Raw genomic sequence first — 14,145 nt, forward strand, 5'->3', positions numbered from 1 at the left:
AGATACACGAGGCAAGGGTAGACGAAGCACAGCTCCTGGAGACCTGTTGCGAAGGCAAAGGGTTGAAGACGGGCACTTCCTTAAAACGTGCGCATCAAGAAATGATGCTCCACTCAGGAATCCCAATGATGCTGCTGCAGGTGCTACAAGAGAGCCCCTCCTGCTTGTGCGCACATTCAAGGAGACCGGTGCAGGTTGATGCTGTGCAGGAGCTGAACGCCGCAGAGGCCAGCCACCACAGGAAGATGGTGAGTCAGGCACGGGTCATGGCAGACATCTAACAACCCTGCTCTTAGTTTCTAACTAGTTTCAGCTCAGCTTTATCTAGCCTTTTGGAGTTTTGTGCTCCTGGGCCAGTTTTATGCTGAGTCTCATTTGATTTGGGGGTGCCTATTTGGCTTGTTCTCCTGAACCAGCTTCTCAACTGTGCTTCAGTCAAGTTGTGGGGGGGGGGGTGCCCTCCTGGGATTGTTCTCCTGACCTAGTTTAATATCTGGGTTTCAATTGAGTTGGAGTGCCTTCTTTAGCATAAGCTCCTGTAAAAAAAAAAAGGCAGCTGTTCTGTGGAGCTGAGATATATCTCTGAGATCCCTACCCCCCCCCCCCCCCCCCCCCCCGACCATCAGTGTCTCCTTTGAAAGTCAGCCTGCATTTGATGAGCCTATTATGATTTATTTCAATGTGCTAGAGTTGTCTGCGTTTCTTTTTCTTTTTGAACACACACAGGTATCTGGCTTGTTCTAATCTGTGAATTATGCAGTTAATTTGTTACTGACATAGTCCTCTTTACCCCCTCCTGCCCACCCCAACCAAAACATCCCTGGTGGCTCAGTGGACCCCCCCCCCCCCCCAAAAAAAAAAAAAAAAACACCCCCCAAAAACCATTAAAACCTCCCTGGTGATCCAGTGGACCCACACACACACACTTCTCCTGATAGTTGGAGGCAGGAGGGCAGGAGCAATGTTTACTCCCTCCTGCCTTTGGGCCCACCCTTGTATTTGTGAGTATGCTGGAACATGCTGCTTGCATTTGTATGCCTGTTCTCATATCAGCTGTATGTTGGGCCCTTATACAGTCTTATTCTTTGCAGCGTATAAGATCTCCTGTCTATATCTCTGTGCTGGAGATTAGACTGTTTATCTTGGCCTAGGACCTCGGCTGTATTTCCCACAAGAATCTATTCTCTGTTTTCTGATATTATGAAGTTATCTATAGTTTTACCCAAGGAAATAATCTCAGTTTCAGCTAGGGAAAAAGGATACCTTTTTTCCTTTATTTTCTTTCCTAGGCACATTTTCTACTAAAAAAAAAAAAAAAAAAAGGTGGTGGAGCTGAGTGGATGAGTGGTCACTGAATTGCGAGGTTCCCAGGCCCCAACCTTCCTTCGGATTCCCCAATGCATTTGATACCCTTGCTACTCAATTTTTCTTTTCTGTGACCTTGGCGAGTCTTTTTCCCTACCGTTGGAAGTCACTGGGAAGCGCTGATGGCATCAAAAGAGCAGAAAAGGACTGCAAAAGGCCCTGCACAGCCAACTCCAAGAAGGCAGAGGCAGCACCTTCCCCTGGGTCATCGGTGGGATTTCTTTGGGCAGCAGAAGTCTCCTGGTAAGTAACAGCCTTGATGGAGCTGTCCTGGGATGTATGACAAAATGGAGTTGGTGGAAAATTGTACGGAGGCGCGTCAAGCCAACTTTGGGGCCTATCAGGTGGGTCTTTCCTATCTTAAGGACTCTGTGCAGTGGGATGGTGCATCGCTTGCTAAGTGACTTGCAACCATGGAGGACAAAGTGGACGGCCTCGCGTGTAATTGAAGCTGAACTCCGAGGTTTCTTGGAAACATGGCTGCAACAATCTCTGGGGCTCCCCTCTCATGTGGGGCTGTTGTGGATTCAGAGGGCATACTGTCTTGGTCAGTGGTCCTCCAGGACTCAGAGGCTTCTGAGCAAAATTGTTGAACTTTGCTCAGAATACCATGATTTTGCAGTCATTGCGTGCAGGAAAGGTTTTGGAATATGATGGGCAAAAGGTACTGTGCTGTCAAGATTACTCTAAAGTGTTTGCTCAGTGGCAGGAATTTGTACCAATTTTTGGCCAGCTTCAAAAAAAGATTCAATTTGCTCTTTTGTATCCTGCAACTTGTGCATCAGTCACAACTCTCAAACAACATCCCAACAACTCCCGTAGATGGGAGTTCAAATTGATATCCAAATATTCCCAAGGAGTGGTTCTATACCTCGACAGGATCTCATTCCGTAACAAGCTAGTATTCAATGTCCATCTTTTGTCCTTATCATTTCGAAGAGAAGAGAGACGTGCCTATACAGGAGCATGATCTGAAACAGTGATAGCTCCAATAGCAGCAGACTCACCACCCGAGTGTACCAATGAGATATCCACCAAAATATAGTCAGTCTGAGAGTGAGTCTCATGGGAGTGAGAGTAGAAGGAGTAATCATGGGTAGTGGGACAGTGTACCCTCCACGGGTCACACAAGGTCTCGGGTCAAATTAACCAAGGCTCTAAAGATCTTAAAATCAGAGCCTGTTGGTACACCAGTCCTATCTATAGTAGGATGAAAGGTTGCATTAAAGTCCCCCCCCCCCCCCCCCCCCCACACACACACACACACTATTATCTTACCATTGAGATATGAGGAGAATGCTTTTCCAAGCCCGCCAAAAATCCCCTCTTGGGAATCATTAGGGGAGTAAAGAGATGCTAGTGTAAGAGTGTTGTTATCTAGTAATAGCTTCAAAAACAAAAATCTGCCCTCTGGATCCCGCTTAATGCCAACCACCTGGATCTGTAAGGAGGAATGGAGCAAAATAGCGACCTTTCATTTCTTGGATGCATCGGCCACAGAAGCACCAGAAGACCAAGGAATACTGGGGGTACAACAGGAATCTTTTATGCTCCTTCTTAAAGTGTGTCTCCTGTAAGAAGACCACCTGGGGTTTAAGTGGAGGAGTGGCCTAGTTGTGAGAGCACCAGCCTTGTAATCCAGAGGTGGCTCTGCTGCTCCTTGTGATCTTGGGCAAGTCACTTAACCCTCCATTGCCTCAGGTACAAACTTAGATTGTGAGCCCTCCTGGGACAGAGAAATATCCAGAGTACCTGAATGTAACTCACCTTGAGCTACAACTGAAAAAGGTGTGAGCAAAATATAAATAAATAAATAAATAAAGTGCAAATGTTCCTTAAACAACTTTTGACGTTTCTGAGGTGAGTTTAATCCCTTGACATTATATGTCAGCACTTTCAAATTAGCACTTATATAACAAAGAAACTAAATAAGAAAGCAATAAACAGCAAGATATTAGAGACCCTCCGAGTTATATACAAAATATTTGACCCCGCCCCCCCCCAATAATAGACCCTGCCCCTTGAATCTCCATACCCTCCACCTCCATAGAACACCAAACACATGTCCCCAGAGACCTCTGAGTGGGAAGTTGAAGAAAATAACCTACAGCACCCGATACACCGCCCAAATCCCCTCTCCGCATTCACACTTAAACGTACCAGCCCTTATGATTTCATACAACCATCCATCATCCAGCCAAACACAGTCTATCGTATATACCATCTTCCTCCCTCCCCAACTAACATACTTTAAACAAAAAACAGCAAAACTAAAGCGCAAATGTAAATACAAGTGTCCTAACTAGAAGCAGTGCATAAAAAGTCATACAGGTGCAGAATTTTTCTTAGCTTTATGAGAAACTCGCTTCCATTTCTGAAGTTTAGATTTAGTCGAGGGAGCCATAGTCACTGGGGGGAACTGTGCCGATCGACAATCCAGCATCCTGCAGGATCTTCCATTCTTCAGTAAGTTGACGAACCTGGTTCTGTTTCCCATTAAAAGTACAAAGGGAAATGGCCAATGGTAGATGGTCTTTTCTTTAGCCAAAATTTCCAGGACAGACTTCATAGCATGTTGCTGAGACAGCGTAAATTGAGATAGGTCCTGGTAAACCAGAACCTTGGCGTCATTATATTCCACAGAAGACACCTGGCGAGCACGTTGCAGCAAACGTTCTTTTAGCGCATATGATGTAAAACACACTATAATATCATGAGGTTGGTTATCCACTGGCTTCTCTAGGGCTCTATAGGCTCTTTCATTCTCAGTTGCTTACTTCAGGATCCAGCAATTTTTCACATATCACCCGTACTATTGTAGGGACATCTATGTCACCGGATTCAGGAATACAGCGGAGGTTAAGGTGGTGTCCCCAGTTTTCTAAATAGTCAACTTTATATTGTAGCTCCTCGTATTGAGTAGTAATATGCTTGAGACGAGAGTCTGTGTTAGCTGCTCCGACTGCTCCTCAAATCGCACTTCTAGGTCTTCCACGCGCCCGCCCAGCTCACTGAGGTCTGCGCTGATGGCGTCCATGCGCTCAAGAATTTCTTCTTTGGATGACTTAATAGCATGAATTCCCTCGAGATATTTGGCTAGCTCTTGCGAAATTCCCCAATGGGGAGGCACAACTCACACTTCTACCTGAGATGGTGCAGAGTCAGAAGAAGAAATGGGAGCCAGCGACACATGGCAATGAAGGCCCTTACCGGACTGCCAGGCAGAATGACATTTTCCATCCTTGAGAAGTGAGGATAAAGCTTTACTCGTGGCCCCAAGGCTTTCAGGTATCACAAATGATGAAAAAGAAACAGGTTGCTAGCCGGTGATGGATTCTGCTATTGAAGGCAGAAAAGTGCAAGAGCTATTGATTTTGGCAACCATCTAACACCGTGATGTCACTTCCTCACCCAGTTTATCTCACTTTTGAGTGTTTCAATCTTTTAATCCTGCCCTATATTTGGGACACTGCTGTGCTACATCCCATTGGTCTGGACTGATCTGATAGGATGCTATGGAAGGAAAAGTTATAACTTACCTGATAACTTTCTTTCCTTTAGTCCTATCAGACCATTCTAGAATCTCTCCCTGGTAGATTAATTTTCTTTTAGTTACAAGCTTTATTTTCTGATTCATTCTACTTTTTAAGTTTCCTAACCTGTTGTATGTCACGTCTCCTGAGTCGGTGAAATATCTGCATGTCAAGAGTATGCTGCAATGGTGGGTAAGGTTCTGACTGGATTGAAACATTTGGTTTCAAATTTTCAAAATTAGCCACAAGCAAATTTTGAGCACCAATACTTGGCTATTTGAAATACTGAACATTCTATGCAGCACAATACAGTCAAGGGGTAAATCACTTGAGAACTATTTTTATTCTCTATCTCCGTCCGCTGGTAGATAGACCCAACCCTTTGGTCTGGACTGGTCTAATAGGACTAAAGGAAAGTTATTAGGTAAGGCGCGTAACTTCTCTTTAAAGAAGATAATGTAACTTAAAACGCAGTCCACAATTTTGCTAGTTGAACTTCTGTAAATGTACCTCAGTACCTTTTGTCCTGCAAATTAGGATTGTTTTATCATATATCTCAAAAAGCAAGGTACTTTCTGATTAGACCCTTTTAAAGAAATAAAATCACGTGAGAGAGAGCCTTAGGCACTTTTTATACAGAATGCTAAAATAATGTATAGCATTTCTCAGCTCAAGCACATCAATATATATAAATGGCGAGTGTCGTACTCACTCGCAAATGCGCAGTAGAGACCCTCTCTGCCCCGCCCCCGCGTCAATACGTGATGACGAGGGCGGAACAGAGAGGTTCTCTACTGCGCATTTGCGAGGGACACCGCCGTCGCTAACGCTCCCCCCACCCGGAGTCGCCGCCGCCGCCACCCACCTTCCACCCGGTCGGGCCCTCGCTCCGCTATTGAAACAGCGAGGGCACGCAGCACACAGTTCTGCTGAGCTGCTGTCAGCCTTCCTTCTTCTTCTCTGCCTGTGTCCCGCCTTCGACGACGTTACATCACACGAGGGCGGGACACAGGCAGAGAAGAAAGAAGGCCACGGCACGGCAGCTCAGTAGTTAGAGCTGTGTGCTGCGTGCCCTCGCTGTTTCAATAGCGGAGCGAGGGCCCGACCAGGTGGAAGGTGGGTGGCGACGGCTCCGGGGGGGGGGGGAACGAACTCGGAGGGGGAGCGGCAGCGGCGAACTCGGGGGTGGGGGGCCTTTCAACCCCCCCCCCCCCCCCCATACTAGCCCGTTTTTATGGGCTGAACGGCTAGTCTATTGAATAATGTATGCTTTTAGATTTTAAATTACTGATACTTCTAGTTTAGTAAACACTTTCTAATCAAAAGTGTACTATTACAAAGCAGTAGTACAATTAAACCATCCCAACTATTGCATGGATGTAAAATTAGAAGAGTTCTGGGAAAGAATAACCTTTTGATGTGCCCTAGGCAAGCAGGTGCCTTAGGCCACTATTGTAATATAAATACCACTTAAAACTCCCACACTTGGAGCCTTTGGAATGTAGAGGAAGGCCAGCAGAGATGGAAACACTAGATAAAAAGAATTGCTTACTGACACCTGAAAAATGACTGGAAGACATTGCACAGTTGTTGGGTAGAATAAACAGATGGGCAGATGGTGTCTCTGGCCCTCACTTCCCAAACCCTTTGCGCCAGTAGCGGACTGTCCAGGTCAAAACTCTGCATTAGGAGTCATTTGAATCGGTTCCCCAAAAGGGTCCCTCCCAAATGTTTGGATCCTAGGCACATGCCTATTTTGCCTAGCCTTCCCTAATCCTTCGCTTTATTCAATGATCTGAAATGTTTATTTTTGTATGCATTAGGGATTTTTGCCACTTTAAACTTTTTATAAATTCATAATATAGTACAATTTGTGATACTTTTTTTTTTTTAATGCTTGTAGTGCTCCATTATATATATTTTTTTGCATTAAAATATCTTGTCTTTCCTTCTAGGATACAGGTATTAGTGTCAGGAAAAGGGTCATTAAGATTCTGCGAGATATCTGCATCGCACAACCAACATTTCCCAAAATTACAGAGATGTGTGTGAAAATGATTCGTAGAGTCAATGATGAAGAAGGCATTAAGGTATAGAAGTGTATATTTTCAAGTATGACTGCAAGAAGTTTTATTAAGAACACTAGAGAAAATAAACTCTGTGATCAGTTGCTAGTGATTTTGCATTGACTACTAGTTATATAATATTTAAGTGATCCCTGAAGATCAAGCTATTTGGACAAGCCTAAAAAAATTTGTAAGATGTGATGACGAATTATTATCTTGTCAAAAACAATAAAGGTACCAGTGGCACCGTATAGACAAGCCAGTTGATTGAGGCATGAGCTTTAGAGGACTAGAGTCCACTCTTCAGATGCAAAGCAAAGTCAGTGCCAGTAAGGTTCTCTGTTAGGTGACTCACCTTATTTACAGTGAATGTAGTATTGGTAACAATTGTCCCTGCCGTTTAGATTGAAGGTAGTTTTCTTATCTGATTCCACAGGTAAAAAGCATTGTCTCCTTATAAATCTGCTGTTTGAAAATTGTTCACCCTGTATGCAGGTAAAAGTATTACTCCTGCCGGAATTCTGTACCAAAAAAAATCAAAATTCTGTGCACAAATTTACAAACCCTGCAAGTTTGTCATAATAATTACAATACCCTCTCCCTGTGTACAGATATCATCCATATTTTCCCAGCATCCATAGCATCCACCTTTTTTATAGCCCCCCTTCCTGCACCCACACATACCATACATCATTTTTTCCAGCCCCTCCTCTCCCCCTTTCTCTGCCCCATGCACCCACACATAGCATACACCCACACTCACCAGTGAGCTACGATGAGGAGGAGCTGCATCAGGAATACCTGTTTGGGGCAGGAAAGAACCCCACTCTTTCCTGCCTGCCTGCTGCAACTGATGTGGGCCGGTGCCACCAGTGGCCGAGACGTCCTGTGGCAGCCTCATGAGATTACCACTTGACGTCTCGACAGCAATTTTGAAGAAGCAGTGGCACTAGCCAGAGAGCAGCAGCAGAGGGCAGGAAAGAATGGGGTTCTTTCCTACACCTGAAGAGGCCACTAGACCACCAGGGCATGTAGGCCCATAGAGGGCCCACCAAGGCTCAGGGGGTGGCGTGGGGGGCATCCTTCCTTCCTTTACTGTGACCCATTCCCACATTATTTTTTTAAAAAGTTGTGATTCTACTCAAAAAATGGTGAATCCTGTGTGGCTGGGGAATTCTGCACTCCACACAGAATTCCAGCAGGAGTAAAGTATGTATGTATTGCAACAATGTGTCTCCAGGGCCGCCGAGAGACTAGGTCAGGCCCGGGGCAAGGCCGCCCCGCCTCCGCCCACGCCCACCGTCGCTACCCCCGCTGCTGCAGTCCGTGGTCTCACCTGTCTGCCTCCATTACTCTGGGCCCCCTGCATTCAAGGCAGCAGTCACAGATCGCCTCTCTTCTGACCTTCCCTCCCTGTGTCCCTCCCTCATCTGATGTAACTTCCGGTTTCCGCGAGGGCAGGACACAGGGAGGGAAGGACCGAAGCGAGGCGATCTGTGACTGCCGCTTCGAATGCAGGGGGCCTGGAGCCAAGGAGGCAGGTAGGTGAGACCAGGAACTGCAGCACCGGCGGCCTGACCCTGGCGCCGGGTCCTCCCTTGGAGGCCCGGGCTCGGGGAATTTTTCCCCCCTGCCCCCCCCCCCCCTCTCTCAGCGTCCCTGTGTGTCTCATTTACCCCTGGATTGGATGGGAGCTGAAACATATACTTTTCTGTATTGCTTTTTTTAAATTTAATATTCAAATTTTAAATGACTAGAAAAATATACACTTGATAAAGAAATGCATTTAAATCAACATGAAAAGTTAAGGGTGCTACACAGGCTATAATCTTGGGAGTGATCCAAGTTAAGACTCCAAAGCAGGGTTCTAAAGGGAAATAAAATACAACTGTAATAAGAAATAGAGGCCTGACCATCACATACTCGTACCCTAAAAAAAAACCCTGACCAATCTGATGTCAAGTGTTCTCCTGAGTCAATACTGGAAGCTCCAACTTCTTAGCATCCAAGTACAACTTCAGTTGTTCGGGGTCAAAAAAGATATATCTAGCAAATGAAACTACCACCAGACATTTACAGGAAAAACATAATTGTAATTAGCAACCAAGGGCCAAAACTGCCTGCCTCGTAGTTAAATTTCTTCTTATTCTCTTAGATCAACTAATATCAGGAAATATCAAAATCTTCCTACCCATGTGTTTTTTAGTTGAAAAAAATATCTGTAGAAAAGGGGCATATAAGTTTGCACTTCATTCTTCAGTGATTTTTTAAAAATGCACTTATTTTGAAAACTAGTGCAAAATGCATGGGTAAAATGTACCTGCTTGCTTTGTAGCAGCGTGGGTAGTTTTAAAATTGCCCTCTCTTGTATATACAATATATTTGCCTATATAAAAATGATTTTTTTTTTTTTTTTAGGGTTTAGAATGTTGATGGGGATTTGATAGGTTTCTATACCAACTGTAACTTAAATGAATTCACTCTGCTCACACACAAGAGGGCTTGGGTTTCTATACCAACTATAACTTAAATGAATTCACTCTGCTCACACACGAGGGCTTGTTATATGTAATTGCTGTAAGAAGGATGATATTAAGGCTATTAAGGTTAGTAATTGTCATCTTTGAGATAGATATAGGTTTTACTATCTTTGCTTTCTAGGATGTAAAAGAATATTTTATATAGTATGTATGCATATATGGTTTGTAGTTGATATATTGTAAATTATATTTTAATGTTTACTGTATAATCCACATCAAACTAATTTTTACTTTGAATATTGTGGAACATAACTTTTTAATTAAGTTTTTTTTTTTTTTTAAATATGTTTGTTGGTATCCAGAACAATTCACATAACACAAAATCAGTTCGAAGAGAAATTAAACAGTATAAACATGATAAGATTTTATATTACTAACTTCAATTCCCCCTTCCCAACTTCCCCCCCTCCCCCCCCCCCCCCCCCCAACCCCTTCCAAACCCCAATACCTAACAGTTCAAAGTTTTACTTCTGGCTGTAGGAGTGAGAGTATCCCAGAATGGGGACCAAGATCTGCAGAACATGTCGCCTCTCTTAGAGGCTAAGTCTCTAACTCCCCTCTTCTCTAGCGAACAACATTGAATCATGGCCGTCCTCCAATGGACCACGCTAGGTCCTTCTTTGTCCAACCACCGCTGGAGGATGGTACGCTGTGCCATCAAGGTGGCGAATTTCAAGAATGATTTATACCCTGGGGGTGCTGGTCTCTGCGTACTGAAGATATCAAATAATTGTTCCGGAGCTGGGCTCCACCTACAGGACCACATCCGTGAGACGTGTAAGCACAGCAGTTTCCAAAAGGCTTGAATGCGCGGGCAATTCCAGTACATATGTCCTAGGTTGGCACCACCTCTCCCACACTTCAAGCAGTGGTCTGTTGGCCGGAGTGTAGCCCTGAATGCTCTGTGCGGGGAAATGTGTAGACGCAGCAAAAATTTATATTGAATTTCACACCAGGTCACATTCTCGGTGAGTTTATGCACGGACCGAAGGCACACCGCTATTTGTTCCTGTTGTAATTGGAGGCCCAACTCCTTGTTCCATCCCTGGGTCACTTTGAATAAATCCATGTCTTTCATTGAGTCTCTGAGATGTCTATGAAAATAACTCAAGGGAATCTGTAATTGTGCCTCAAGTCCCAATAGATTGTCCAGTTCTTCCCATGACTCTGAACTGAGCGCTGCTGACGGTAAGCTACCGACATAGTGCCGGATCTGGTAGTATGCAAAAAGATCCCGCACACCCAAACCATATTCAGAACACAACTCTTTAAATGGCTTGATGACCCCTTGCTCTGATACCATGTGGTATATATACTGAATTCCGGAGGAGGCCCACCTCCGAAAAGCGGCCGAAGAGGTACCCGCTGGAAAATCCAGATTCCCCTGGATCGGTAGCAGCAGGGAAATCTCCCCATCTCTGCCACTCCGCCGACGCACCCATTTCCAGGTGGCTCTCAAAGGTGCAAAAATGTGCTTATAGGGACCTAGGCTGGGCGCTTTCCCTGGTGGGGCTTGTAACCAGTATGCAAAATGTAGCGGATTGAATAATGAGGTCTCAGTATTAGTACAGGAGAAAAAACTTCTGGAGCGGAACCAATCTGAAATGTGTCTGAGATTACTGGCAATGGCAAAAAGGCATATGTCTAACAGTTCCAACCCTCCCTTGTCTCTGGGGCGCATTATAGATGCCAAAGGCAGCCTAGCCCTTTTACCCTGCCATAAAAAGGAATTTAACTGTTTCCCAAGCCATTGATCTTCTCTGCCACGCCACCACAAAGGTATCATTTGAAATACACAGGTCCATTTTGGAAATAGTACCATGTTGTACAGTGTAATGCGACCTGTCAGTGAAATAGGTAACGCCTGCCACCTATGAAAAAGTTCAATTGCTTTCTGTTTCAGGGAACCCACATTTAACTCATGGAGACTGCAGAGATCTGATGGTATATGAACCCCCAGGTATTTAATTTCCGAGTTAGCCCATTGAAATGGAATTTTACCTCTCCAATTTGTTCGTATCTCTGTCTGGATGGGTAGGGCTATGGATTTTTGAAAATTTAGGGTGAACCCTGTCAAAAATCCAAATTCAGCCAGTATTTCTAACAGTTGCTGCACTGATTGGACCGGATGGGCGAGTGTCAACAAGATATCATCGGCGAAAGCAAGAACCTTCACCGACTGTGAGGGTAGGGAGATCCCTACTATGCCTGAGTCTGCTAAGATTGTTCTCAAAAGTGGTTCTAAGTACAAAAGAAATAGGGCAGGTGAAAGGGGACAACCCTGTCTAGTCCCTCTCTGTACCGTGAATGCAGTCGACTGGGTCCCATTTACCACTATGCGTGCCGATGGAGAGTGATATAGTGCTGCTATGGCCTCCTTGAACCATCCCTCCAACCCTACGTATGTAAGAACGTGAAAGAGATATGCCCATTGGACCTTATCAAACGCCTTTTCGGCATCTAAACTTATTAGCAAGAGAGGGTCCTGTGTAACTTGGCTATGTGCTATAGATAATAACACTTTCCTCACATTTATAGTAGGGTGTCGACCACGCACAAAACCGACTTGATGCTCACCCACTAATTGGGGAAGATACCGTGCCAATCTGTCTGCTAAAACTCGCGCCAATATTTTAATATCCACGTTCAGCAGCGAGATAGGCCTGAACGATTCCACACGATCAAGGGCCTTACCCGGTTTTGGTATTAGAGTGATCAATGCCTCATTCTCTCTTGGGGAAAAGAACCCTTGCTCTGTTACCAAGTCATAGTATGAAATGAGTGGTCCCACTAATTCGTGACCTAAGATTTTATAATATTCACTAGGAAGTCCGTCTGGGCCTGGAGCGGACCCTGTCGGGAGTGATTTAATCATCCTTTGTATTTCTTGAGCTCCTATAGGAATTGATAACTGCTCCCGTGCTTGCTGTTGCAGTCTAGGCATACCCGCATCATCCAAATAGTCCTCCCATAGTTGTCCTTGGTCCTCCCCCTCCTCTGTATAAACTTGCTCGAAAAACGTACGGAATAAGTCTGCTATTTCATCTGGGCGGTTAGTTTGTGTCCCATCGGACCGTCTCAACAATGGGACATAGCGAGAGGAGGACTTTGCCCTGGCCGCTCGAGCCAACAGCCTTCCCGACCTATTACCAAACCGTTGGAAGTTCAGCTGTCTAGCAAAAAAGGTAGCGTTTTGTTTGTTCGTGTATAAGCGAGTTCAGGGCAGCCAGGGATGCTGATACTTTTTCCCTGTTTTCTCCTGAAGGATTAGTAATATGTGCCTTTTTAGCTAACTTATATTCTGCTTCCAAGCGTACTATACCCGCCGCCAACCTCTTAGTTCATGCACTTAAAAAAGCTATCACCTCCCCCCTCAAAACTGCTTTGGAGGCCTCCCAAAATATTATAGGCGAGGGGGCAGACGCCGCATTGGTTTCCATATAATAAGGCCACTTTGTCCTAAGGTGTTCTACTAGGAGCTTATCTTGATACATGTAAGAGGGGAAGCGCCAGAATCTAGCTGGTTCCCCACCTATATCAAATTCTAATTCCAGTCCCAATATAGCATGGTCCGAGATTGCAGCTGGTCCTATGGACGCTTCTTTCACTCTGAAAAACCACGAATTGGATAATAGGATGTAGTCGATCCGTGACCATGTATGGTGCACTTTGGATTTGTGGGAATAGTCTTGAGCTGTCGGGTTGAATAGCCTCCAGGGGTCTACCAGATTGAGAGATTTACACAGCGCTGGGAGACCTCTCCCCCTAACCATTACCACCTAGGGCCCAGTGGAAGACCTATCCATAGAGGGGTCCATAACTTGATTAAAATCACCCGCCCACACCCATGGGGCGTCTATATATCTCTGTCCCAAGGCAACTAGTGATTGAAAGAAGGCCAGACAAAATACATTGTGCCCATATACTGAGCAAAGATAAAATTTTTTCCCCTGACATGTTATCTGTATCAATACCACCCTTCCAGCAGTGTCTTTGTATATCAATTTCGTGTGACAAGGCACCCCTTTGCCAATTAATATCGCCACCCCACTCCTGCGGTTCCCGGAGGAGGAGTAGTGACACTCGCCCACCCATTCCTGGCACAATTTCATATGCTCCGAATCTGATAGTTTTGTTTCTTGTAAACAGGCTATTGTGGCCTTATGTCGTTTTAGTTGCGTTAAAATCTTACTACGCTTTATTGGGGATGTGATCCCTGACACATTCCAGGAGAGAATTCGAAGGTCAGACTTACCCATCCCCCTTAATTTCTACCGATCTATCTAAGCTTCCTGGAAAACATACAAAAAAGGCCTCCGGAGGCCCAGCCTTCCCCGGGTGCGCCATCACTACTACCAGAGCAAGGGGTGACCACTCCGCCAGTGTCCCGTCCTTTTCACTTCCAGCATGCCTACCCATTTTCACTCCCACTCCCTGCCCTACTCGCCTTTCCCGCCCACCTATTCCCCCCTTATGCCCTCCCTCCCCTCCTTCCCACCCTGCTCTGCCCTTTCCCCATGGCGTGCTCTGCAACATCCACCCAGGCTGCTAGGCCTGTTAGAAAGGGAGAATCACGCAATGGCACTATGAGACCCCCCACCCCAGGAATGGCCAATAAACATCATTAACTTTACCAGTAAA

The 14,145-nt window shown here is 45.2% G+C and overlaps 1 protein-coding gene across 1 annotated transcript in view; it reads left to right on the forward strand.

Annotated features, from left to right (window-relative positions):
• Positions 1 to 14,145, forward strand: part of NIPBL (NIPBL cohesin loading factor) — a 1,064,356-nt gene that overhangs the window by 781,661 nt on the left and 268,550 nt on the right. The window contains 1 exon segment of the mRNA XM_030191924.1: positions 6,854 to 6,988. Within this exon segment, the coding sequence (XP_030047784.1) occupies positions 6,854 to 6,988 (135 nt within the window).

This window comes from Microcaecilia unicolor, chromosome 2 (genome assembly GCF_901765095.1).
Source record: "Microcaecilia unicolor chromosome 2, aMicUni1.1, whole genome shotgun sequence".
In the NCBI taxonomy this organism is placed as follows: Eukaryota; Metazoa; Chordata; class Amphibia; order Gymnophiona; family Siphonopidae; genus Microcaecilia; species Microcaecilia unicolor.